Below are 27,594 nucleotides of genomic sequence, written 5' to 3'. Positions count from 1 at the left end.
GCTGCGGAGGCTTTCGAAAGGCCTTGCGCCGGAGCAGACAGCCGGCCAGGTCCCCCGCTTTGGCCTTTGATCGCGGGGGACCTGGCCGGCTGTCCGCGGGTGCCCCAGGCCTTCCGAAAGCCTCCGGCGCTGCGGAGGCTTTCGAAAGGCCTTGCGCCGGAGCAGACAGCCGGCCAGGTCCCCCGCTTTGGCCTTTGATCGCGGGGGACCTGGCCGGCTGTCCGCCGGTGCCCCAGGCCTTCCAAAAGCCTCCAGCAGCCATGGCTCAGCGTCCTGCTGGCCCAATCAGCTACCTCGGCCACCCTGAGTCCCGCCCCCTGCGCCTCCTGCTGGCCCAATCGTGGGAGTAGCGGAGTGATGGTAATTTACATATTACCATTTTATTATGTAGGATAAGTGGCTTTGATCATTTAGATTCACTGTAACCAACATATGTAATTTCATTTCAGCAGAACTGGAAAGCAAAACAACTGTTCCTAGCTTCTCACAATATGATCTTAAATGTTCTACATGCAAAGACTGAACTAGTAATGGAAAACCAAGGCACTCCAATGTTTTTCTCATACTTTCACCTCTTTTCTCTGTTAAACAACCTCCCCCCCCCCCCGCCCACCACCACCATAAAAGGAAACTTGAAAACTACCTCTTTCCAGCGCGAAGCAGGTCAAATGCTTCATTAATTTTTTCAAAAGGTAAAACATGGGTTATTAATGGATCCAGTGAAAACTTCTTAGCCATAAACTCAGTCACAAGTCTGGGGACAGAATCTTTACTCTTAAAGCCTGAAAAGAACATGACATCATTGTCAGATGCAGCCAGGGGTAAGAGAACTGGAGAGGAGACTTTCTGAATAGAATTAAAATGGAAGTTCTACTGCTACTCACTTCTACTCACACTACTATTACTGAGGTTGATGAGAGACTGAATGCTTCAATATCCTCTTGCAGTGGTTAGACTTTTTTGTTTGTTACTTAAAAAAATCTGACTAGCTAGACTAGGGTCCTTGGTTATTAGCTCTCTCACAGAGACATTATTGTGTGCATGGTTATTCCCGAAGTCAAGGAGCAAAATGTGCAACTGTCTAGATTTGGGCAATGAGAGTAACATGAATTATTGCTATGGATTTCCTGGGTCCTACTAGGTATATTCCATGCCTTGTGTAGTCACATGTATAAAGAGAAGTGGTGCTGAAAGACCCTAATTTATGGGGACACCAGAAATATCTATCTTGGGAATGTGTGTATTAGTTCTACTGCTAGTTGGTTTGGAGCCTGTAGATTTATTTGGGGCCTATTAATTTATTTCAAACATTTTGCTTTTTAAAACCTGGCTTTGGCACTTGATGAAGGGGAAAGATCCTGAGGTTAATAAGAATTCAGCCCTCTTGGAAGGCAGGGGAGGGTGGCGGTGGGCAGGGGTAAGAGATCAACCAAAGGACTTTCATGCATGCATATAAGCATAGCCAATGGACACAGACGGTAGGGGAGTGAGGGCATGTGCTGGGTGGCAGGAGCAGGCATGAGAAATCAATGAAAAAAACGGGAGACATGTAATACTTTCAACAATAAAGAATTAAAAAAAAAAGAATTCAGCCCTCAAGCCTAAATACATACCACCAAAAATTGCTCCTTTCCAGGTACGCCCAGTCAATAAGAGCATGGGGTTCACAGAGAGATTTTGGGAATCAGGAGGTACTCCTACAATGACGCTTACGCCGTATGCCTCTTGGCAGCTTGCCAAGGCAGCCACCTGGAATAAAATTAATATTTGGCATCATTGAAGTGGACTTTCTGATAGTCCTCACTCATGATACATGGTATCATGTAATTTTGATTTAGCTAGATTGCAAACATGTGGAGGGAAGAGATTCAATGTATTTGGCTTCTTCAATCCCATCACTTTCAGCCCAGCATAGTGCTGTGGCTTTAGGAAATGTCCAGAAAACACTTTTTGAATGAGACAATGGATGAATGAATTTGTGTACACTTAATTCTTCCTTAATAAAGTAATGAAGAGGCAAATGTTATTATAAACGTATCTATTTAAAATCTAATTCCTCAAATAAAAGTAATGTTTTGTCATCACCCAATTGTCAGGCTATCTATGAGTTGGTTAACTGATTTTTCATTTGCTTATTAAATAGTATTTTGAACTCAGTACTTTAACCCTGGTGTTTTGATGGTGAACAAGATATAAGGTCAATTATGCATCACAATTTGTCTCTTGTCCACTTGATGGTCTCCCTTTTTAATGGATCCCTACAGTACTGTCTATTTCTAATATGAACAATTTTTTCTGTATTTTTTTCAGCTTTGCTGAGGTATAATTGCCAAATAAAAATTGTATAAATGTAGGTTATACGATGTTATTTTTAGAGGCTACAATATGATGATTTAATATACATATGCAACGTGAAATCATTATCTTACCTTATAATAGAGAAACATGCAAATTGACCGCACCTCCGCTATGCCCACGATTGGGCTGGCAGGAGGCTGGGGGCGGGACTCCGGGTGGCATATCCGCCGTTGAGAAGATCAAGATGGCGGTGCCCAGGGGCCGGGCCCATGCTGCCGCTCCCGGGGGTGCCTGGGGCGATCGGCACCCCGGGGGGCGTGGCTAGGCCCATGCCGCAGCTCCCGGGGGTGCCTGGGGCGATTAGCACCGCAGGGGGCGTGGCCGGGCCCATGCCGCCGCACCTGGGGGTGCCTGGGGCGATCGGCACCCCGGGGGGCGTGGCCGGGCCCATGCCGCCGCTCCCCGGGGTGCCTGGGGCGATCGGCACCCCGGGGGGGCATGGCCCTGCCCATGCCGCCCCTCCCGGGGGTCCCGGGGCGATCGGCCACAAGGGGGGGCGTGGCCCGGCCCCTCCCGCCCCTCCCAGGGGTCCCGGGGGTCGATCGGCCACCTGGGGGGGCTTGGCCGTGCCCATCCCGCCCCTCCCGCCGCTCCCGGGGGTTCCAGGGGCCGAGGCTTTCCGGGCCTTGGGCACCAGCGGGGAGCCTTCACCGATCGCAGGAAACCACTGGGGGTCGGCTCCTGCGATCCTTAGCAAGGATGTTGGGTGCCGCGGAGCCCAAGGCCACCGCCCGGGGCCAAGCCCCGACCCTGAAAAAGGCAGAAGGCGGTGGCCACAGCCAAGGCCTGGGTCCCTGGTGCCGGGAGAAAACTGGTGCAGGCAGCCAGGTGAATGAAGGTCAATTGCACGAATCTTCGTGCAAACGGGCTACTAGTCATACTCTAATTGACACATCCATTACCTCACATGGTTACCTTTTTCTTTTCTATAGTAAGAACACTTAAGATCTATTCCCTTTGCAAACTTGAAGAATAGAATACAATATTACTGACTATAATCACTATGCTGTACATTGCATTCTGGCTTTACCCATCTTATAACGGAAAATTTGTACCCTTTTACCATCATCTCCTCATTTCCTACCCAACCCCAGCCCTGGCAACTACCATTGTACTCCATGGTTCTAAGACTTCAACTTTATTCCACACATAAAGGAGATCATAAAGTATTTGTCTGTCTCTGTGTGGCTTATTTTACTTAGCGTAATGTCCCCAGCTTTACTTATTTTGTTGAAAATGGCAGGATTTTCCTCTTTTTATGGCTGAATAATAAGCCACCATATACATATCACCATTTCTTTATTCATTCATCAGTTGACAGACACTGAGGTTGTTTTCACATTTTGACTATTGTGAATCCGCTGCAGTAAACATAGGGGTGCAGATACCTATTCGAGGTAGTGATTTCGAGGTAGTGATTTCGTTTTCTTGGGGTGTATACCTAGAAGTGGGGTTACTAGATCATATGGTAGTTTTATTTTTAGTTTTCTAAGGACCCTCTATACTGCTTTTCAGAATGCTGAACCACTTCACATTCCCACTAACAGTGCACATGGGTTGCCTTGCCTCCACACCCCTGCCAACACCATTTCTTGAGCCTTTGATAGCAGCCATCCTACCTGGCGTGGTGCGGTATTGTCTCTGTAATTGTGATTGGCACTGCCCTGGTGATTCATGATGGTGAGCACTTTTTAACATACCCGCTGGACTGAAATGAACATGTTTTAAATGGGCTTTTACCTCCCAAAAATGTATATTGGTTTTACTTTAAACTATTCCTATAATTCTGGAACTTCAAAAGAAAGCCTTCCTCTTCCAGTCAGGGTTTTAAACATGTGTAGTAGGACTCTTTGTCAGGATCCCCCAGCAATGTATACTGATTAGTCCTTTGATTTTGGAGGATGACATCTGGAAAACCAGGTGACCTTGGGACATGGGGTTACCAGACATTTGGTGCCTTCAGATAAAGTAATCAATCCACGTGAGGACTTGGAAGGCGTTTAGCTGGAGAGGTCTTCCTCATGGTAATAGGTCATGTGTGTAAGTATTTGAAAGAAGTATTCTGCATGCTGTGGAGATGGTGGAAGCACTGCATCACTGAGAACATGGTTTCCCATCAGTAGCACCAGGTAACATTTATTAGGAGCTTTCCACTGGACAAGGGGCACTGGGCTAGTATTTTACGTGCATTGTCTCACGTAACCCATCGCTATGAGATACGTATTTCTTAAAATTTTTGGTGAAAAAATCTGTTGACATTTAAAGTATTCAGTCTAATCCATAGATTTGGTGCTTAGTATGTGTGTGCCAGGCACGGTGCTGTATGCTGTGGTAAAATGGGGCATGTTTTCTGTTAATAAAATGATACTTGCTTTAATTTACTCATTATTTCCTTTGAGCAAACTGAGGTTTATGAAAAAAATCAGAAGTCATTAAACATAAAAATTATAAAACCATTTTGTTTAAAAATGTGAGGAGATATAGAAAAATAAAACTTGCCAATTTGAGAACAGGATTTGTATGGTTTATATTTACTTGAGATTGAATATTTTAACTAAATATTAACAAAGTAAATTTTAAGTTGTCAAATACTCTAAAAGGGAAATACTTCTTGAGATAGGTGTTTTTTTTTTAGTTGATGGAATGAAACATTTTTTTATAATAATAATAAATTAAATAATCCGGGTACTAATTAGGAGAAGAAAAATCACTATTCATAGATTGAAAAATATTCTGTACGTATAATATTTATATTCTGTTGCCTAAAAACACACTCCAGAATGCAGAAACACGTATTTCAAGGCATCCCATGTAACGTACATACCATGGTGTCAAGCCGACCAATGACTTCAAAGGAGAAATCCACACCTCCAGCGCTCATTTCCTTCAGCACCTCGTGGATGGGTTTCTTGAAGTCCTGTGGGCTGATGCACTCAGTGGCACCCACTTGCTTTGCCTTCGCATATTTGTCTTTGTTGATGTCCACCGCAATGATCCTGGCTGCGCCAGCTGCTTTACAGCCCATGACAACAGCCAGGCCGACTCCTCCAAGGCCAAACACCGCACAGGTGGAGCCTGGGGTCACCTGTGTTTCAGAAAATGGATTAAGTAAAGATTGTTGGAAAAATGGATTAAATAATGATTGTTGGAAAAATGGATTAAGTAAAGATTGTTGCAAAGTGCCTAAGCTGTATAAAGTGTCCTGTCTTATCCACTATGAGGACTATTCACACTCTTCTGTCCAACCTGCTGTCAAAACCTGTTTTGGCTTCAGTTGCTTTGTATTTAAATTGAGGGGTTTGAACTAGATCAGTGGTTCTCAAACTTTGCCAGACATTAGAGCCCCCCTGGGGAGCTTTAAAACCTCTCAATGGCCAGGACACAGCCCATAACAATTACATCAGAATCTCTGCAGGTGGGTCTGGTTCCCAGGTGATTCCAATGGAAAGAAAGCCCAGGCTGGGAGCCAGGGGGTTGGATGATCTCTGAGCTCTAAATGCCAATGACTCCCATCTTGAAGAGAGTCTAGTGGCTGAAGTCCATTGACAGGCTTCCGTCAATTGTACATACACAGAAGCAATTTTGGGAAATAAAATAAGTGGGAAAGGTTATTCCAGGAGACCACAAATAATCTAATCAAACTCTCAATGATTGACTCCTTTTTTTATTAGCTTTAGTAGTCATGGCCAGTACAATTAAAACAGAAATTAAGTGTAAGGCAGAGAAGAGTTATTCTCAGCTTCAAATCAAACCTAACAACCGGGGAAATGTAACTGGAAACGTTAATACAGTTAGAGACGAATGAGATCTTAGTGGGTCTTTATCTTTGCTTTTCAAAATACATTAACGAACAATAATGCAATAAAAGTTGGCCTACATTCTAATAATGGATGAAATTCATTTTCATGAATGCGCTTGCCTTCTGCTTTGTGTGCAGGCTCAGTTAGACCACCTGCTCACGAAGCAATTGCACAAGGGACTTAGTGCTAGAGTCACTGAAATTTGAAAAACATGTGCTCTCTGTTGTTGAAATTGGCTAGGGACTGTTTAATACACCCAGTCAGCTATAGGAGTCAGCTTTCAGTGTGGGTAAAATATTCCTTCTGTCCCAAGTAATCAAGCATTCTCTAGGGTACAGCATCAGTTTTTACTTTACTTAAAAAAATGTGAGGCTTGTGACTGTGATTTTAAAATGCAGGTAACTCTATATTATTAGTGCCCTGGTGAACGAATTTGTGCATATTGAAAGGAAATTAATTAGAAGAAATATTTTAATATCGCTATTTGCCCTTTCTCTATAATAGAAGTGTCAATCAAATTCACCATCGACAATGACAGATGGAAACACATGGGGTGCGATGAGTGCCAGTGAGAGCTTTATATGAACTGTGCATGGGTCAGTCAACTTAACCTTTTATAGATATAGAATAAACTTGGTTAATTAGATCTGCTTTCTGATTTAACTATTCTTTTTGCAGCCCAGTGAAGCACCCCAACTTCTCCTTCAGGTAATTGTCAGCAACACAGCAGTAAATATCAACACAAAGCAGATTATTATTGTAGATCAAGCAGGAAGAACAAAGGGTAATATATTTAACTGCAGCAGTGTTTGACTATATTCTGCGCAGTGAGAAAACCTGAAATCATTTTCAAGGTCCACCATTTTTACTTATTTTCAGTTGGGTCAAGTTTCTAAACTTTCTAAATCTGTTTTCCAGTTAATAAAAAGAAAATAGGATTCTACTGAGTCTCCTATCTACCTACTCCAGGACTTCTGTGAGGATCAAATGAGATGAGGCACAGGAAAATGCTTCACAGACATTTGGTGACAGTGTAAAATGTTTGCACCTGGCTATAAAGCAAGTCGTGTTCCTGGGCTGAAGAAACTCCAAGGAGGCTAGTAGCTAGGGAGAGGAAGCCAGGCATTGCTACGTGACGTCATTACACAGATGGGCACTTAGCATATTAGCCTTTTATATATACAGATGATTTAATATTCAGCAGGAGTTTTATAAAAGATATGGTATGTGAGTCACAGCCATAAGATTTTGGGCAAATAGCATTATGGATCTGGGCCTACTAGATTTCTAACCTTTTGTAAAGAGGGGCCTTAAAAGAATTTCTCCTTCAAAGCTACCACCTTTGTGGGATTTGTGTGTGTGTGTGTGTGTGTGTGTGTGTGTGTGTGTGTGTGTGTCCGTGGCAGTGGAGGAGATGAAGCAGTGAGATCCCCTAATGAGTGGGAAAAAATGCATAATATATCACCTCAGCTTCCTTGCTTTCCTCATAGGGTTCCACAGGGCAGGTAAATTGGTGTTGCTTGGTCTGGAAGTATATAAGGTAAGGCTTTGGAATCTACTGCTGATAGTGTGAATAGTCCTGATAGTGGATAAGACAAGACACTTTATACAGCTTAGGCACTTTCCAACAATCATTACTAATTCTGGGAGTAGCGTGTCATGGACTAAGATGCTCCTCAAAGGAAACTCTTTCATTTCATTTCTTTTTGCTGCCTCAGGACCTAGCAGAACTTCCTGTGCCTGGTGCATGTTTGTGCTGACTCACCGTAGAATGAATGACTAAATGAGGCCCTAGCTCTGAAATTTAGTAATCCCATAAAGAACGAATATAGAAAAATGATTGAAAATGGCATCTTTACCTTTTCTTCATTAGTTATCAACAGCTTTTTCATTTGTTATAAACAGATTAAATTTCTAGGATATGCTCTTAATTTTTTCTGAGTTCACTTTTCTTTTTGCTTTTTTTCTTATCTGAGGGTATTTTTCTACTCATAATTGACACTGAAGTGTCTGTGGAGTATATCAATGTTATTGTGGTAGTGGGGAGGGGGGAAAGCTGACAGTAAATTTATGAACTAGAGGCCCAGTGCACAAAATTCGTGCACTCAGAGGTGTGTGTGGGGGGTCCCTCAGCTCAGACTGCACCCTCTCGCAGTCCAGGAGCCATCAGTTGGACATCTTTAGCACTGCCGTGGAGGCAGGAGAGTCTCCCACAACCGCTGCTGCGCTAGCCAGCCATGAGCCCGGCTTCTGGCTGAGCGGCACTCCTCTTGTGGGAGCGCACTGACCACCAGGAGACAGCTCCTGCATTGAACATCTGCCCCCTGGTGGTCAGTGCTGTCATAGTGACTGGTTGTTCTGCTGTTCGGTCGATTTGCATATCAGCCTTTTATTATAAAGGATGGCCTCAGATTATTATTAGAAATCACTTTCCTTTTTGTTTCTGACAGCCCGAGTGTGACTGGTTTATCATCTGTTGTCATTCCTACCTTGGCAACTTGAACTGCAGACCCATAACCAGTTGAAAATGCACAGCCAATGATACAGATTTTCTCTAGTGGTGAGGCTGGATCAATTTTGGCCACTGAGATCTCGTCCAACACTGTGTACTGGGTGAAGGTGCTGGTGCTAAGGAAGTGGTTGATGGGCTTCCCTTTGCAGGTGAACCTACTGGTACCATCCTGCATGGTCCCACGAGGAATGCTCAGACTGGCCAGTGCAACACACAGACATACAAGGGCATGAGACACGTGCATAATGGTGTACAAGTTAATTGGCTGTGTAAGGAGAATAAGGGAAACTTACTCATTTTTTGCACACAAGTTGCCTTCCGGATGTTTACAAACATTGCATTTTCCACACTGGGGAGTAAAGAGTGGGATGACTTTATCACCTGGAGGGGGATAAAGCAAATTCTTATTAAATTTCTACCCAGGAATTAACAGAGCAAGCACTTAAAGCTACGGGTATGTATTAGAGGCAGTCGTCTTTGAATAGTCTCTCAGAAACAGGATCCAGGCACCATGATGCCGTTGATCATTACCTGGCAGCATTGTTACTGGTTTGGGTTTGTATGTGCCTGAAGATTGCCGAAGAGGACATGTGACTGTGGGAACAAACATGGATTTTAAAGTATTTCCACTGCATTAATGGTTATCTTTTATTCCGTGCCCTTTCTCTAGATAGTTTTATACACATTTTATTTAATCCTTAAGAATTAAGTCTTAAATGTTCGTAGTGTACTAGTAAGTATATTTATAAATTTTAGTTATGAGAGGCTGCCATAGTTTCACTAGATGTTGGGGACAGCCAGTATATTCTAATAGTTTCGGTTACAGTAAAAATGAGAATTTTGGCAACCATTCTTGGCTTTTCAAAGTGACTGCTTATTTTTACTACAAAATGAGTTTCTATTTTTTTAATTTTAGGATTTTTCCCCCAAAGAAAATGTAAGAAAAATGTGACAAAAAAGAATTAAAAAAAATTCCTTTGAAAATCTCAACCCTCAACAATGGGTTAGGCACTTTCTTTTAGGATGAGAACAGATTTTTAAATGTTTTTAGCTGATAACTTAATTTGTGAATTATTTATTTTGCCTGCTATGGTGGAGGGAGCCAGGGTGAAAAGTAAAAGTTTCATTTATTGTTAACTTATTTCTAAGTAAAGGAAATCCTAAGAGCTGAAACTCAAACCAGACTATATATTTTAATATTTTCTGTCAACAAGTTAGATAAATATTTGGCAATGGGACAGGCCAAGTCTTCTGGCTAAAGTTATTTTTCTTTTTGGAATTAAACATTATTTTATTTTCAATTAGCTCTTCTACATATCCACAAAACCCATAAAAATGGTTAGATCATTTAATACATAAACTTTATATGGAGATAATAGCATGAACATTTTATATTTATTCACTCTTTACCTCTAAAATATTTATCTATATTAATGTACAATAAAATTAAGACAAAATAAATGTTAAGGATAAACTAGTATCCTGTAACCAGTCACATTTAGCCATGGTTAAATGTAGTAAAACATATTATTTATTGCAGGGCCTTCTGCCTGGTCTCCCCTTTCCTTCTAACTAGTCTGTTTCATTCATTCTGTGCTCAAGAAGGGCGGACATACTGGAAGGGAAAACCAGTGAATAGGTTCCACTTCCCACCTAGAGGAGATCATGTTGATTCAGTCAGCGCCTCAGGGTCCCCATCCTGGGAAGTCAGCACTGAACAGTTCCCATACACTGACTTACGGGCTCAGGACACAGACTTAGATCTTTTTCCTGTGTCCCATTTGTAGTTCTTTTTGGACCTGAGAGAAGACACTGCTCAGCAACACTGAAATGGAAGTTATTTGATTATGAACTCAGGCAGTAGGTCCCTTTTGATCCTCATGTATCCCAAGGATCTAACCTGGTGCCTGACATATAGCAGGTACTCAACAAATTCTTGCTGAAGGAGAGAACACAGAGTGCATGAATGCATACATGTCTGAGGCAGGAAGGGGGCAGAAAAGGAGGCCTCTGTTCAAGCCCTGGCTCTGCTGCTGCCCTAAGCAAGGTCTTTCATCTCTCATTGCTTCAGTTTCGTCATCCAGGCTGGGTGATCTTGGGGTCCTGAACAGTACCTTCTCCAAGTAGGAGTTCTATACCTGGCTTTACTGTAGTCACCCCTTCTCCAATGCTCTCCACAATGCCGGCTGCCTCATGGCCTATGATCACAGGAAGAGGTGTGACAAAGTTTCCACTAACCACGTGGTCATCTGACCGACAGACTCCTGTGGCTGCCACCTACAGGGTAAAGGGAAGATAATTAGGTTCAGAAAAATTGTGGCCTTCAGATGGACTTGACATACCCAGCTTTCTAAAGTTGGACTTCTGAAGAGTTTTCAAGGATTTTGCTAATAATCTCTACTTTTCCCAAATACACAAGATCCCGTTTCTCTTCAAGATTACTCAGTTTATGCACACATACAAGTCCTTTGGGGTCGGGCAGGGAGAGGTCAAGGGGGGAAAAAGGAGACTTATGTGAGACTTTAAACAATAAAGAATTTAAATTAAAAAATAAAAGTTTGCTAGAGGAAAAAATAAAAAAGATTACTCAGTTTAAAACCCTCTACTTCTGGAAGGGAGGAAAGATGGCCGCGGCATAGACGGACGTGTCCTGAGTCCTGTCCCGGAGCGGGTAGAGTGAGCAGCTGAAGCGAGTGGAATTCAGCCTGAATTTGGCGAGGAGACGCAGCTGGTGAGATAGTTTGCACCCGGGAAGGGCAGAGGTCCCCTGGATAAAGGTAAAATCTAGGATCTAGGCAGGAGAATCTGTCGAGCCTCTGTGGCCAGAGGGTCAGGGGGAATCTACAGGGTGCCAGGCCGCGTCCCTGAGGACAGGCAAAGCATCTGTCTGGGGGAAAAAAGGGACCACGGGACTGCGGGAGGTAGAGGATTTTGGACCTTGGAGTCTGGATTTTGGATCTGAGCTCAGAGGCAGCTCTGAAAGACTGGCCGTACTGTGCAGTACCGGCAAGAGAGGAGGTTGCGGGGACTCGGTCCCTCCTCACGCTGGGGCCTGTGCCTTTCCCCACTGAACCTGGTTCGTGGGACCTTTCGGATACAGACACTTACCCGTGGCTGAGGTGTGGAAGAAGGTGTGGGCTTGTGGAATCTGGGGAGAATAGGCGGCGGTCCAGGGGAGGTGGTGGCAGGTCTAGTGCTGAGTCATCTAAGCCCTCGTCGCCATTTTCTCCTCAGAGATAGCCCCTCCCTCCAGTCTCCAGGCAACCAATATAGCCACACCCAGATCACACCCTGAGTAATACAAGGAATCTGAATACTCCCTGAGGACATAGGACGGGCCTAAAGAGTAATCTTTAGCCCCAGCAACCAGAAACTGACAAACAGTACAGTACAGAGGAATGGAATCATAAGCCAGCCAAAGGAAGACACTCTACTTTTTTTCACTTTTATTTTTATTACCCCTTTTTTCTTTCTTCTTCTTTTTTCTTTCTTCTTTGTTTTCCTGTTTTGGTTTGTTGCTTTTTTTATTTCTGTTTGCATAATTTTTCATCACTATTTTTTTTATTGGCTATTTTAAATTTTTTATACTATTTTTGAAATCAAGTTTTTTGTAAATTTGTTATTTTTTCTTCTCATTCTCTTTTGTCTCATCCACTTATTCCCTTTCTACTTCCTCAATACTAAATTAAGGTTCTCCCCATATTCATCCAATTCTTAATCTTATTTTCATTATATAAGCTCAGCCTCTACAGATTCTGCCCCAATCCTCTTATTCCTTTGTCTTTTATCCCATATCTTTTTCTCTCTTTTCCATAGCATTTGTGCTCTCTTTTCTCTGCCCTATCTCTCTTTTCTCAGGTGGTCACTTATATTGGGGTTATTGGTGTCGTGAGTACATTTGTGCATAGTTCCCTCTGTGTTGTATCTTGTTGAGGTGAATTTTATCCAGACAGGCCAAGGGGCTTGAGAGCAAGCCACATAACCAGACACCTGGAGAGGAATCTCCATCCACGAAAGGGTCAACAACACCCGAGACCAAACTACAGAGGCAGGAAGAATGAGGCAGTGAGGGAAAGAGCATGAGTGAGTGAGGGAGTCAAAGAGGAGCGTGTGGTCAGATGGTGTGTGTGTGTGTGTGTGTGTGTGTGTGTGTGTGTGACTGAGGCACAGTTAGATCCCACAGGACCTTCAGGGGCAGGCTAATCAGGCTCTCCTAACTAGGAAGCTTCTGCTACCATTGCAAACAGTACCGGAAGGCCAGCTTGTCCTTAAGGGCCTAGCCTTTTTGAAGGGAAGAGCTGCTGTAACTGGGTTCCCAGCCTCAACTCCACCCAGAGTGCCCTCAGATAACACCTGGGACTCTACAGCCACCTCTGCCAGGAACACGCTACCTAGGCTGTGATCCCACAGTCAACGAGGCTCCAGCTGCCCAGGGCACAGGCTCCTGTGAGTTCAGAAGCAGGTTCCCCTCTGACCAGCCCAATGCTTTAGCCCAGGGCACTGCAACCACATGCACAGCAGACACGTGAGCAGCCTGCTCCTGTCCAAGGAGCAGAAGCCCCGCGAGCAACCCACAACAGGCCTAAGAGCAGCAGCTTCACATGGTCTGCCCCTGTCAAAGAAGCAGCAGCTGTGTGAGCAATCAGTTCTGCAGCAACCTCATAATCAGCCCACCCCCTTCCAAGGAACAGCACCTATACGAGCAGCCTCCCCCACCAGCCAGAGGAGGCACCACTGCTGTGAACAGCACCCACCAGAGGAACCGCTGCCAACTGAGAAGCAGCTGCTACCGTAACAGCCCAAGGAGCAACTGCAGCCAGAGAAGCTACTGCCACCTAAGGAGTAGCCCCTGCACAGCTCAACATCTAGATCAGTCGGTGAAACCAAAAATGGGTAGACAAAGATACCCCCAAAGGAAAGAAAAGGAGGAAACACCAGAAAAGCAGCTAAGTGAAACAGAAGCATGCAATATGTCAGAAAGAGAATTCATAATAAGGGTCATAGAGTTCATAAATCGGATGGAAGAAAAAATTAACACCTTATGCAAGAATCAAGAAGAAATGGATGTAAAAATCAACAACTTACGTAAGAATCAAGAAGAAATGAAGAGTGATATAGCTGCAATAAAAAACACCATGGAAAGTTTCAACAGTAGACTAGGAGAAGCGGAGGACCAAATTAGTGAACTAGAAGACAGTGAAGCAAAACACAGCCAAACTGAATTGCAATTGGAGAAAAAAATTAAAAGACAGGAGGAAAGCCTAAGGGAGCTATGGAACAACATGAAACAAAGCAACAAACGAATAATAGGGGTGCCAGAACAACAGGAAGAAGAACAAGGGTTAGAAGAACTATTTGAAGAAATAATGTCAGAAAACTTCCCTGATGTGGCAAAGAAAAAAGTCACACAAGCTCAGAGAGTCCCAAATAGGATGAACCCAAAAAGACCCACAACAAGACACATCATAATTACGATGGCAAATATTCAGGACAAAGAGAGAATCTTAAAGGCTGTAAGAGACAGACAGAAAATTACATACAAGGGAACTCCCATTAGATTATCAAATGCTTTCTCAACAGAAACACATCAGGCCAGAAAAGAATGGAAGGAAATCTACAAAGTGATGTAAACCAAGGGACTGAATCCAAGAATAATCTATCCAGCAAGGTTATCATTCAAAATTGAAGGGAAAATAAGGAGCTTCACAGACAAAAAAATGCATCACTACCAAGCCAGCAATGCAAGAAATGCTAAAGGGACTGGTGTAAAAAGTAGAAATAAAAAGGTAAGAAGGAACACAGCCTCAAAAAATAAAAATGGCTACAAACAAGTGCCTTTCAATAATAACTTTAAATGTAAATGGATTAAATACTCCAATCAAAAGACATTGAGTGGCTGAATGGGTAAAAAAACATGACCCATATATATGCTGTCTATAAGAGACCCACCTCAGAAAAAAAGGACTTATACAGATTGAAAGTGAAGCGATGGAAAAACAACTTTCAGGCAAATGGAAATGAAAAAAAAAGCTGGGTAGCAGTACTTATTTCTGACAAAATAGACCTCAAGGTAAAGGCCATAACAAGAGATAAGGAAGGCCACTTCATAATAATAAAGGGATCGATACAACAAGAGGATATAACCCTGATAAACATATATGCACCCAATGCAGGAGCACCCAAATACATAAAAAAACCTCCTGGAAGATATCAAGGGAGAGATTGACAACAATACAATCATAGTAGGAGACTTTAATATACCACTGACATCACTGGGTAAATCATCTAGACAAAAAATCAGCAAAGAAACAGCAATTCTAAATGACTAACTAGAACAGATGGACCTAATTGACATCTTCAGAGCATTTCACCCCAAAGCCACGGAATATACATTCTTCTCAAGTGCACATGGGACATTTTCAAAAATAGACCACATATTGGGTCACAAACAAAGTCTCCCCAAATTCAAAAACATTGAAATCATATCAAGCATTTTCTCAGACCACAATGACATAATATTAGAAATAAACTACAATAAAAACATTCCAAAAAATCCAAACACTTGGAAGCTGAATAGCATGCTATTAAACAATGATTGGGTTAACAATGAGATCAAAGAAGAAATTAAAAACATCCTGGAGACTAGTGACAATAAAAACACAACAATACAAATACTATGGGACACAATGAAAGCAGTCCTGCTAGGAAAATTTATAGCTCTACAGACCTACAGAGAAAAAGAAAAAAGAAAAAATGGTAATAAATCATCTAATTCAACAACTCAAAGAATTAGAAAGAGAGCAACAAGAAAAGCCCACAGCGAGCAGAAGGAAGGAAATAATAAAGATCAGAGCAGAAATGAACGACATAGAGACCAAAAAAAAAAAAACCAAAAAAACAAAACAAAACAAAACAAAAGATCAATAAAACCAAGAGCTGGTTCTTTGAAAGGATAAACAAGATTGATGAACCTCTAGCCAGGCTCACCAAAAAGCAAAGAGAGAGGACCCAAATGAACAAAATCAGAAAGGAAAGAGGAGAAATAACAGACTCCAAAGAAATACAAAGGATTATTAAAAAATACTATGAACAACTCTATTCTAACAAACTAAACAACCTGGAGGAAATTGACACATTCCTAGAAAAATACAACCTTCCAAAACTTACTCAGGAAGATACTAAAAAACTCAATATGCTGATAACTATGGAAACAAAAGCCTGGGGCCAGATGGCTTCACAGGGGAGTTTTACCAAACATTCAAGGAAGAACTAAAACCTATCCTCCTCAGACTATTCCAGAAAATTCAAGAGGAAGGAACACTTCCAAGCTCCTTCTATGAAGTCAGCATCACCCTAATACCAAAACCAGATAACAATAACACAATGAAAGAGAATTACAGGTCATTATCCCTCAGGAACATAGATGCCAAAATCCTCAACAAAATTCTAGCAAATCAGATTCAGCAGTACATCTGAAAGATCATACACCATGACCAAGTAGGATTTATTCCAGGGATGCAAGGATGGTACAATATTCGCAAATCAATAAACATGATACATTACATAAACAAATTGAGAGATAAAAATCACATAGTCATATCAATTGATGCAGAAAAAGCATTTGACATAATCCACCATCCTTTCTTGATAAAAACTCTCAGCAAGGTGGGAATAGAAGGATCATACCTCAACATCATAAAAGCCATATATGACAAACCCACAGCCAACATCATACTCAATGGGCAAAAACTAAAACCATTTCCCCTAAGAACAGGAACAAGACAGGGATGCCCACTCTCACCACTCCTGTTCAATATAGTGCTGGAAGTACTAGCCATTGCAATCAGACAAGAAGAAGAAATAAAAGGCATCCAAATTGGAAAAGAAGTAGTAAAACTGTCCTTATCTGCAGATGACATGATACTGTACATAGAAAACCCTAAAGACTCCTTCAAAAATTATTAGACTTAATAAATGAATTCAGCAGTGTAGCAGGATACAAAATTAATGTCAAGAAATCTATGGCATTTCTATACACCAATAATGAACTTACAGAAAGAGAGACTAAAAAAAGCAATCCCATTTACCATCATACCAAAAAAATTAAGATACTTAGGAATAAACTTGCTAAGGAGGTAAAAGACTTACACGCGGAAAACTACACAACACTGTAAAAAGAGATAGAGGAAAACATAAACAGATGGAAGAATATACCATGTTCATGGATTGGTAGAATCAACATCATCAAAATGTCCATACTACCCAAAGCAATCTAGCAATTCACTGCACTCCCCATTAAAATACCAAAGGCATATTTCACAGACCTAAAACAAACTTCTCAAAAATTCATCTGGAATAAAAAAAGACCCTGAATAGCTACAGCAATCCTGAGAAAGAAGAACAAAGTAGGAGGGATCTCAATACCAGATATCAAGCTATATTACAAAGCCACTGTTCTCAAAACTGCCTGGTATTGTCACAAGAACAGACATATAGACCAATGGAATAGAATAGAGAACCCAGAAATCGATCCAAATCGCTATGCTCAATTAATATTTGACAAAGGAGGCATGAACATACAATGGAGTCAAGACAGTCTCTTCAATAAATGGTGTTGGGAAAATTGGACAGATACATGCAAAAAAATGAAACGAGACCACAAACTTACACCATACACAAAAATAAACTCAAAATGGATCAAGGACTTAAACATAAAACGGGAAACCATAAAATACTAGAGGAATCTATAGGCAGAAAAACTCTGACATATGCCAAAGCAATTTCTTCACTGATACTGCTCCTAGGGCAATGGAAACTAAAGAGAAAATAAACAAATGGGACTACATCAAAATAAAAAGCTTTTGTACAGCAAAGGAAACCATCAATAAAACAACAAGAAAGCCCACTGCATGGGAGAACATATTTGCCAATGATATCAACGATAAGGGTTTAATCTCCAACATTTACAGGGAACTCATGCAGCTTAACAAAAAGAAGATAAACAACCCAATCAAAAAATGGGCAAGTGATTTAAATAGACACTTTTTGAAAGAAGACAGAAGGAAGGCCAAGAGACATATGAAAACATGCTCAACTCACTAATCATCAGAGAGATGCAAATCAAAACAACAATGCGGTACCAACTCACACCTGTCAGAATGGCTATTATCAACAAGTCAACAAATGACAAGTGCTGGCGAGAATGCAGAGAAAAAGGAACCCTCGTGCACTGCTGATGGGCATGCAGACTGGTGCAGCCACTGTGCAGAACAGTATGGAGTTTCCTCAAAAAACTAAAAATGGAACTCCCATTTGATCCAGTGATCCCACTCCTAGGAATATATCCCAAGAAACTAGAAACACCAATCAGAAAGGATATATGTACCCTTATGTTCATAGCAGCACAATTCACCATAGCTAAGATTTGGAAACAGCCTACGTGCCCATCAGCAGATGAGTGGACTAAAAAACTGTGGTACATCTACACAATGGAATACTATGCTGCAGTAAAAAAGAAGGAGCTCTTACCATTTGCAACAACATGGATGGAGATGGAGAACATTATGCTTAGTGAAATAAGCCAGGCAGAGAAAGATAAAAATCACATGATCTCACTCATTTGTGGAATATAATGAACAACATAAACTGATGGGGGAAAAAAAATAGATCCAGAGACAGAGAAACATCAATCAGAATGTCAAACCTCAGGGAAGAAATTGTGAGGTAACCAGAAACCTCAGAATGCCTGAGGACGCCTTTCTAGCCATGCTAGCAATCATCAGTTGTACGGTAATATTACCTGGGGCAAATGGGGGAGTATTTTGGACTTAAGCTCCTGACCCTTCATGGGTAAGACCCCTTACGTGGGCTGATCCCCTGCCTAATGTAGTCACCAATAGTACCAAACACCTTGGTCATCCATGGCAAGAAAGTATAATTACACAGGAGTCTCCACCCAGCTTCCCTTTTGTATGACACAAAATCAAACCACTGCCCCTTTGTGTGTAAAATTAAAGAGAGGTTTCTGGCTTGTGTGGACACCAAAGAAAGGGTATCACTACTATCACTACTTGCCCCTGGGAGAGGTGCAGAAAATGTAACTAAGACCTTGTCTATACAAAAAGAAATCAACAGCCAGTTTGAAATGGAATTTCCATGGCCTAGAGCAAAGAATAGCCTTACATAATATTATTCTACAATGTCATTAAAATTTTTCCCAGATTTTTGTTACCCCCATTACCTATAATAGTACCTCGCACCCCTGGGGATCAATAAAAAATCATCTTTTTGGTGCTTGGAGACAAAGGTAACACATCTCTTGATATTTTAGAATTACAACAACATAATATACAATTATCCCAAGCAAACTTACAAACTAATTCTTTGAATGTCTGGCAGCAATTTAAAAAGGACATGAAAGGATTTAATCCCTTCCATTGTGTAGAGGGCCCCCTGGGAAGACACCTGAGCATTCTATATTGGTCTCTCTTGCCCTTTTGGCCAAGAGGGACCCTCTTCTCACAATCCAATAGCCCACAGCTGTTGCCTGAGCTTTCTGTTCATGTCGAGGTTGAAGCCTCGTGATGACTGGTACCATGGATCTGTCTCTCACCCAGTGGGGCGAGCTGAGCCCTCCCTGGAGAAGAAACCTGGGTTCCCCAAGATATGTAATCAGTGCTAGGGCCCCACCAGCAGGTGAGGGAATCCCAAGGCAGGTGCTGGGCGTGGAGGCCATGGGGGCATAGGCTACCAAGGAGACAGAACTGAACCTCACATCACCCTGCTTGGCCCTGGAGAATGACTGGTTAGCCAGAGATGGGTAAGATTCCTCAGGGAAGGAACAATTTAAGACAGGCACAGTCACAGAGGGGCCATCAGGAGAGAACTTGGGGGTCAACAGAGGTGGGGCACAGAACCTCACCCCCCCAACTTTGCAGGGGCCTGAACCCTCACCCCTTCTGAGGGAAGTCTCCTGCCTCCATGACTGCTCAACTTCCCATGCCCAGCTCAAATCGGGACCCGGGTAACAGACAGAGACTTGGCCACCAGCAGCTGCCCTCTCACTGCAACAAGAGTTGTTTGAGTTGTCTTGTACCCATGGTGTGGGGCAGTGGGTTTTTGATATCTAAATCCAGCCTACCACCAGGAATGCTCAGGACTTACTCAAGAAGGCAAATAATCCTTTCCACTAATATTTACAGGGTAAAATAAGATTGTTGTTAGAGTATTAAATTTGACAGTAAAATAGTAGTCAAGTTTTCAGGCTAATTTAAATTGGCTAATTGAAATAAGCGAATATTCTAGAAAAACAAATTGTACTGTACTGGACAAAAAGCAGTTTCTAAAGTGTTAACTAAAATTTTTATTGGTAGTTCATCTAATGATAAAATTGTGTAACAAGTAATGAACCTAAAGCAGTCATATTATTGTGCAAAAAACTAAAATTTAAAAGCTATCAAGACTACATTATAAAATTTTCAAAAGCCTCCTAATATTTAAATAAAAAAAGGGGGGATAGTAGAAGAATATCATGTAAGGAAAAATATCCTATAAGTAAATTATATCTAGAAAATTTGTATTTTAGAAAATTAATTCTAATGCTAACAGCAAGACACCCATGAAAAACTCACACGGTGTCAAAATAAGCCAGAGGAAAATCACTTGGGCAAAAAATGTAAAAGGATCCCAAGTCCAATTTATAGAAAATATTCCTTTATTAACTTTTGGTCGAGAATATGTTTGTATATTTTCAGAAAACAACTCCGAGACCATGTGGATTCTGGCAACAGAGAGGAATTGACAGGACTACTCCAGCTATGAAGACAGAAGAGAAGAAGTCCAGAAATGGAAGACGCTGACGTTGCCTTGCCATACTAGCAGTCAGCAGCTGTGCGTCACTGCAGGTTGCCCAGGACCAAACCGGAGAGGGTCGGACCTGCATTACCACCATTTGTCCACCATCCAGAACTGAAATATCATTGCTGACATGTACACATAAGGAACTGTTTGACATTGAAATTGGGATTCAAAAGAACTGTTGGCCCAGAAAGAAACTCACTGCAGACTGATTCATTTGCCTTTCAGAATAACCATTATTGCTTGTCTCATTTTCGGTTCTTATAAGTGTATTTCTAGTAGGACATGATATCACTCATCTAGGGGAAATGATGAACAACATAGACTGATGAACAAGAACAGACCCAGAGACAAGGAGGCATGGATCAGACTGTCGGATCTCAGAGGGACGGTAGGGGAGGGTGGGGATAAAGGGGAGAGATCAACCAAAGGACTTGTGTGCATCCATATGAGCCTAACCAGTGGTCAAGGACAACAGGGGGGTGGGGGCATGCGTGGGGAGGGGTTTGGAATGGGAATGGGGGAGATGAGGACAAATATGTGATACCTTAATCAATAAAGAAATTTAAACAAAAAAGACCCTCTACTTCTTTCCTTCCCTATCTTTAGCAATTCAGAATAATCTGTGAAATAACGGTTTCTCAAATATTTGTCTTGTTACAGACAAGAATGCATCCTTTTTCATAGAAGTAGAAACTATAGATTAGCAACCATGAAAATTCAGTTAAGTTCCATCATCTAATGCTAATTGATTTTGAAATCTTGCACGTGTTTCCTGTATAAATACATCAATTCTTTTTTATTTTATTAGTGTGAAAGAATTTAAATCTACAATGGAACTGGAGGATATAAAAAGGAAAATCTCATGTATGTGTCATCAGGAAAACAAAACACAAGGACTGAGAAATTGATTTCCTGTAAATGCCTGATTTATAGAAAACTGATAATATTGGAATTTTCCTAAATGAAAATTGGTCAGGAGTTGCCTCATAACAACCTTGAGAAATTTGAACTAAAATGACTGGTGGGATTCATCTCACAAAATAAGCTGAATTGAACATTGTTTATATGACTGGATTTGCTTTTGTTTCAATGATAAAAAATTGTTTAATGAAATAAAAACAAAAGAATACATGGCTGCTATATTATCATCATATTAAGCAAAATTCAAGGGCCAAAGTAATTAAATGAGACAAAAAGAGTATTATATAATAATAAAAGATAGTCTCATAAAAAAATACATACATTTTAACAGACTGTAACTGAACTTCCCCTCTTTAAATTTCCTGCATGTAAGAACAGCCTACCCCAAATCCTCAAAGGACTGCCCTATAGCTTGCTACAATTTGCATGTTTCAAATTACAACTACTCCGTTATTCTTTTTGCTTTGTTTTTAATTTAAATTTTCTATTGTTGAAATATTACATATGTCTCCTTTTCCCCCCATTGACCTCTTCCCGCCACTCCCTCCCCTAGCACATGCCCTCGCCCCCCTACCGTCTGTGTCCATTGGTTATCCTTAAATGCATGCATGCAAGTCCTTTGGTTGATCTCTTACCACCCTCCCTCCCCTTCCTACACTCTGAGGTTTGACAGTCAGTTTGATGCTTCTATGTCTCTGGTTCTATTTTTGTTCATCAATTTATGTTGTTCATTGTATTCCACAAATAAGTGAGATCATGTTATATTTATCTTTCTCTGATTGGCTTATTTTGCTTAGCATAATGCTCTCCAGGACCATCCATGCTGTTGCAAATGGTAAGAATTCCTTCTTTTTTACTGCAGCATAGTATTCCATTGTATAGATGTACCACTGATCTTTAATCCACTCATCTGCTGATGGGCACTTAGGCTGTTCGAAAATCTTAGCTATTGTAAACTGTGCTGCTATGAACATAGGGGTACATAAATACTTTCTAATTGGTGTTTCTGTTTTCTTGGGATATGTTCCTAAAAGTGGGATTACTGAGTCAAATGGAAGTTCCATTTTTAATTTTTGAGGGAACTCCATACTGTTTTCCATAGTGGCTGCACCAGTCTGCATTCCCACCAGCAGTGCATGAGGGCTCCTTTTACTCCAAATCCTGGCCAGCAGTTTTCCTTTTTTGATTTGTTGATGATAGCCATTCTGACAGGTGTGAGATGGTACCTCATTGTTGTTTTGATTTGCATCTCTCGGATAATAAGTGACTTTGAGCATGTTTTCATATGTTTCTTGGCCATCTGTATGTCCACTTTCAAAAAGTGTCTATTTAGGTCCTTTGCCCATTTTTTGATTGGGCTGTTTATCTTCCTTTTGTTGAGTTATATGAGTTCCCTATAAATTTTGGTGATTAAGCCCTTATCGGATATAATGTTGGCAAATATGTTCTCCCATGCAGTGGGCTTTCTTGTTGTTTTGTTGATGGTTTCTTTCACTGTGCAGAAGGTTTTTAATTTTATATAGTCCCTTTTGTTGATTTTTCTCCTTGTTTCCATTGTCCTAGGAGCTGTATTGGTAAAGATATTGCTATGATATATGTCTGATATTTTGCTGCCTATGGATTCTTCTAAGATTTTTATGGTTTCCTGTTTTATGTTTAAGTTCTGTATCCATTTTGAGTTTATTTTTGTGTATGGTATAAGTTGGTGATCTAGTTTCATTTTTTTGCATGTATCTGTCCAATTTTCCCAACACCATTTATTGAAGAGACTGTCTTGACTCCATTGTATGCTCTTGCCTCCTTTGTCAAATATTAATTGAGCATATTGGTTTGAGTCAATTTCTGGGTTCTTTATTCTATTCCATTGGTCTATATGTCTGTTCTTGTGACAATACCAGGCAGTTTTGAGAACAGTGGCTTTGTAATATAGCTTGATACCTGGTATTGAGATCCCTCCAACTTTGTTCTTCTTTCTCAGGATTGCTGCAGTTATTTAGGGCCTTTATTTATTTATTTATTCCATATAGATTTCTGGAGAGTTTGTTCTAGGTCTGTGAAATATGCCTTTGGTATTTTAATGGGGAGTGCAGTGAATTGCTAGATTGTTTTGGGTAGTATGGACATATTTTCATGATGCTGATTCTACGAATCCATGAACACAGTATTTCTTCTACTTGTTTATATCTTCCTCTATCTCTTTTTTCAACGTCTGTATTTTTCTGAATACAGGTCTATTACGTCCTTAGTTAAGTTTATTCTTAGGTATTTTAGTTTTTTTATTGCAATGGTAAATGGGATTGTTTTTTTAGTTTCTCTTTCTGTGAGTTCATTATTGGTGTCTAAAAAAGCCATAGATTTCTGGGTGTAAATTTTGTATCCTGCTACGTTGCTGAAATCTTTTATTAAATTTAGTTTTTTGATGGAGTCTTTAGGGTTTTTCTATGTATAATATCATGTCATCTGCGAATAATGACAATTTTACTTCTTCTTTTCCAGATCCGGATAGCTTCATGGGGGAGTTTTATGGAAATTCAAAGAAGAACTTGCACCAATCCTCCTCAGACTATTTCAAAAAATTCAAGAGGAAGAAACATTTCCTAGCTCTTTCCATGAAGACAGCATTACCCTAGTCCCCAAACCAGATAAAGATGCTATAAAGAAAGACAATTATAGGCCAATATTCCTGATGAACATAGATGCTAAAATCCTCAACAAAATATTAGCAAACACATTCAACAATACATTAAGAAGATCATACACCATGACCAAGTGGGATTTATTCCGGGAATGCAATCCTGGTACACTATCTGCAAATCAATAAAATGTGATACATCACATAAACAAATTGAAAGGTAAAAACCACGATTATATCAATTGATGCAGAAAAAGCATTTGACAAAATCCAACACCCTTTCTTGATAAAAAACAAAACAAAACTCTCAGCAAAGTGGGAATAAAGGAATCATACCTCAACATAATAAAAGCCTTATATGACAAACCTATAGCCAACATCATACTCAGTGGGCAAAAACTAAACCCATTTCCCCTAAGAACAGGAACAAGACAGGAATGCCCACTTTCACCATAACAGTTCGATATAATACTGGAAGTGCTAGCCAAGAAGAAGAAATAAATTCATCTTTTTGATCATTTTGAGCTTGACTCAGTTTAACTCTTTATTGAGGTCGACATTAGGATTATACTGTACATACTGTCTATTCTATTTTTAAAAGTTTAGCAACTTGAATTAGTATTTTTATCTTTCCTTGACAAGAAATGTATTTCCACTGTTTGGATTACCTAGGGCACTTACCTAGGTTTCTCTTTCGATCCTGGTTGGGGCACGTATGGGAGGCAAGGCAACTGATCAATGGGATGTTTCTCTCTCTCTCTTAAATCAATAAATAAACAAATATATCCTTGCATGAGGATTTTTTTAAGTGCTTCTTTTTAAAACATATATATTTTTATTGAGTTCAGAGAGGAAGGAAGAGGGCTAGAGATATTAACATCAATTATGAGAGAGAATCATTGATTGGCTGCCTCCTGCATGCCCTACACTGGGGATCAAGCCCACAACCCGGGCCTATGCCCTGACTGGGAATCAAACCATGACCTCCTAGTTCATAGGTCAACACCCAACCTCTGAGCCATGCCAGCTGGGCTAAAAAGTGCTTCTTAATAAACTTTTTGTTATTTCCATTTGTACTATTCTCTGAATTTTCTTATATCTAAAATTCAAAAGATGTGAAAAAAGTGTTTCACCTTTATACGAACTTCATTAGCCTTAGGCGGTGCTACCTCCACCTCCTCAATGGAAAAGGGTTTCTTTATCTCCCATAGCACAGCTGCTTTGCATTTTATTACCTGGAAATTGAACAGAAAAATGATACACATACTTATCCACTCTTGAAGTCAGGGATTGTGACTTTCATATTTTTATGTGCAACATCTAGCCCATGTCTGGAATCTAATAAATGTTATATAGAAATAGAAAGCTTCTGATTTGCAAAGAGAATGAAAATACCTTTTTAAAAAGTGTAAAGTAATAACATAAGGAAATATAAATAGAATTAACTATAATGAGGCATTGAGATAATATGCAATATGTTCTTTTAGGTCATCCTTATGTTGTTTCTTTTTCCAAGGGTTACTAATGCAGTCAGTCCTGAAAGTGGTTGTTTGCCCACAAATGTTGGCTTGTAATGAAGTTTTAAAAGACAATTATTTCACTGCTAGAATCACTTGTCTGGTCACATAAAATCTCTTGCTCTCTTGCTTAATTCTCTGCTTAAGCCCCAAAGAATCCGACTTTATGATTCCAGTGCACACTTGCCTCCCTGCATAGGTGACTTCCCTTTCTCCTTGCCTGTCCTCCTCCTCCGATTTTCTCTCCCCACTACTTCTGTGTGCTACTAGTTTGCATGACTCATTTGAAAGTAAGCTTTGGCAGCTCGGTTTTCTTCTCTAATTTATGTGTAGCTATTTTTTCCAGATTAGATGTGAGCCAAAAATCACATAGGTTACAGCTGTACACACACACACACACACACACACACACACACACACACACACACACATGCGGGGGCCTGATGCGGCGGGGATCTCTCTTTTCCGTGGCCAGCACGGAGAGAGATGAAACTGGTTCTTGATAGAGGCGTCCAGGGATTGAGAAATAAAGAAATAAAGAGAGACACAGAAGTAGATGCAAGCTGGGTCCCGGGTGGGTCGCTGACCTCTTCTGCTGGAGAGACAGACGACTCCCTGAGCCACGCAGCACATTTATTTATACTCCCATATACAAGGGGGGTTCACTGGAAAACTTAAGATTAAAGGAGCTTGGGAGGGCCCAGGTCTATTTCATTTCCTCTTTTCTGGTGCTAGACTGGTTCCACATCTCAAAGCCCTCTTCCAGAACCTAGACAAAGGTAAGCCAGTAAATGACAACACCTCCGCACTCCTGGGGCGGGGTGCAACTGACATGACTCTGTCAAATATCTTGGGCTCAGCAATCTAAAGAATGTCCATGTGTCTTCCCAGGGGGCCCTCTACACACACACACACACACACACTTACCCACATATTCATATATATATTTAAAAGTTAGATAACTGTGTGTTTGACTTTTTAATCCAGCATAGTTTACCCGTAGATGTTCTTCAAAATTAAAGTGGAACACATATTTTTATGAGAATGTAATTTTGAGAATGTAATATAAAATCTGTCTTCAATGCTACAAAGCTTATACATTTGAGAGCTTTTTTTCTAGATAGATAATCCTATGTAATAAAAGGTTAATATACAAATAGACCGAATGGCAGAACAACTGAAAAAAACCAAACAACTGGTTGCTATGATGTGCGCTGACCACCAGGGAGCATTTACATGGCGGGCATTGGCCACAGTGGGATGGTGGAGCAGGTGAGCGGGGGTGTCAGACCAAGGCGGGGCACCAGTCACTGTCACCAGGGCAAGCCTCTGATGATAACTGAAAATTTCACCTAGCGCTCACACCCACTGCCAGCCTGGCCCCGTTTGCACCCACAGCCGCTGGAGCCACCACTCACACCCACTGCCGGCACCAGGCACCGGCCTCTTTTGCTCGGCACCATCAGCAGGTGTGATTGGTGGCTGCCGCCCAGATCGCCCCTGAAGGCTTCTCCACCTCCCGCTGCTCCTGAGGGGCTATCAAGACAGCAGCCACCACTCACACCCACTGATTGTGCCAGCCCCACTCGCACCCGCTGCTGGCACCAGCCCCAATAGCTCCGCCCCATCAGTGGGTGCAAGCGGGGCTGGCGCCATCAGTGCATGGGAGCGGCAGCAGGGGGAGCAGAGCTGCCAGCAGAGAGGGGACCAGGGGCCATGGCAGGAGGGGCCAGGCAGGGGCACGGAGGATGGGCCAAGACCCACCCCTGTGCCCACTGCAGCCTTGCGGCCCACAGTTCCTTTCAAGGTGTACAAATTTGTGCACTGAGCCTCTAGTTCTATAATAATTGTAATTATAAATGTACAATTCATAATTGTAAATATGATTTTAAAAGGTCAGTTGAAATGTATGCTTTTGCAAATTAATTTTCATTATTTATATGTCTAATTCTTCCACTTTGCCGAGGTGCTTGCCATGGTCAATAAATATGAGAG

General features: G+C 41.2%; 1 protein-coding gene across 1 annotated transcript in view; it reads right to left on the bottom strand.

Moving 5' to 3' along the window:
* Positions 1–639: 639 nt before the first annotated feature.
* Positions 640–27,594, bottom strand: part of LOC307102879 (alcohol dehydrogenase E chain-like) — a gene marked incomplete at both ends in the record, with an annotated part of 35,731 nt that continues 8,776 nt past the window's right edge. Inside the window, 6 exons of the mRNA XM_079776568.1 lie at positions 640–782; positions 1,614–1,749; positions 5,183–5,443; positions 8,648–8,867; positions 8,964–9,051; positions 10,809–10,947. Of these exons, the coding sequence (XP_079632694.1) occupies positions 640–782; positions 1,614–1,749; positions 5,183–5,443; positions 8,648–8,867; positions 8,964–9,051; positions 10,809–10,947 (987 nt within the window). The remainder of the gene's footprint in view (positions 783–1,613; positions 1,750–5,182; positions 5,444–8,647; positions 8,868–8,963; positions 9,052–10,808; positions 10,948–27,594) is intronic.

This window comes from Cnephaeus nilssonii, assembly GCF_951640355.1.
Source record: "Cnephaeus nilssonii genome assembly, chromosome: 1".
Taxonomy (NCBI): Eukaryota; Metazoa; Chordata; class Mammalia; order Chiroptera; family Vespertilionidae; genus Cnephaeus; species Cnephaeus nilssonii.
This window is presented reverse-complemented; position numbering and strand designations above follow the sequence as displayed.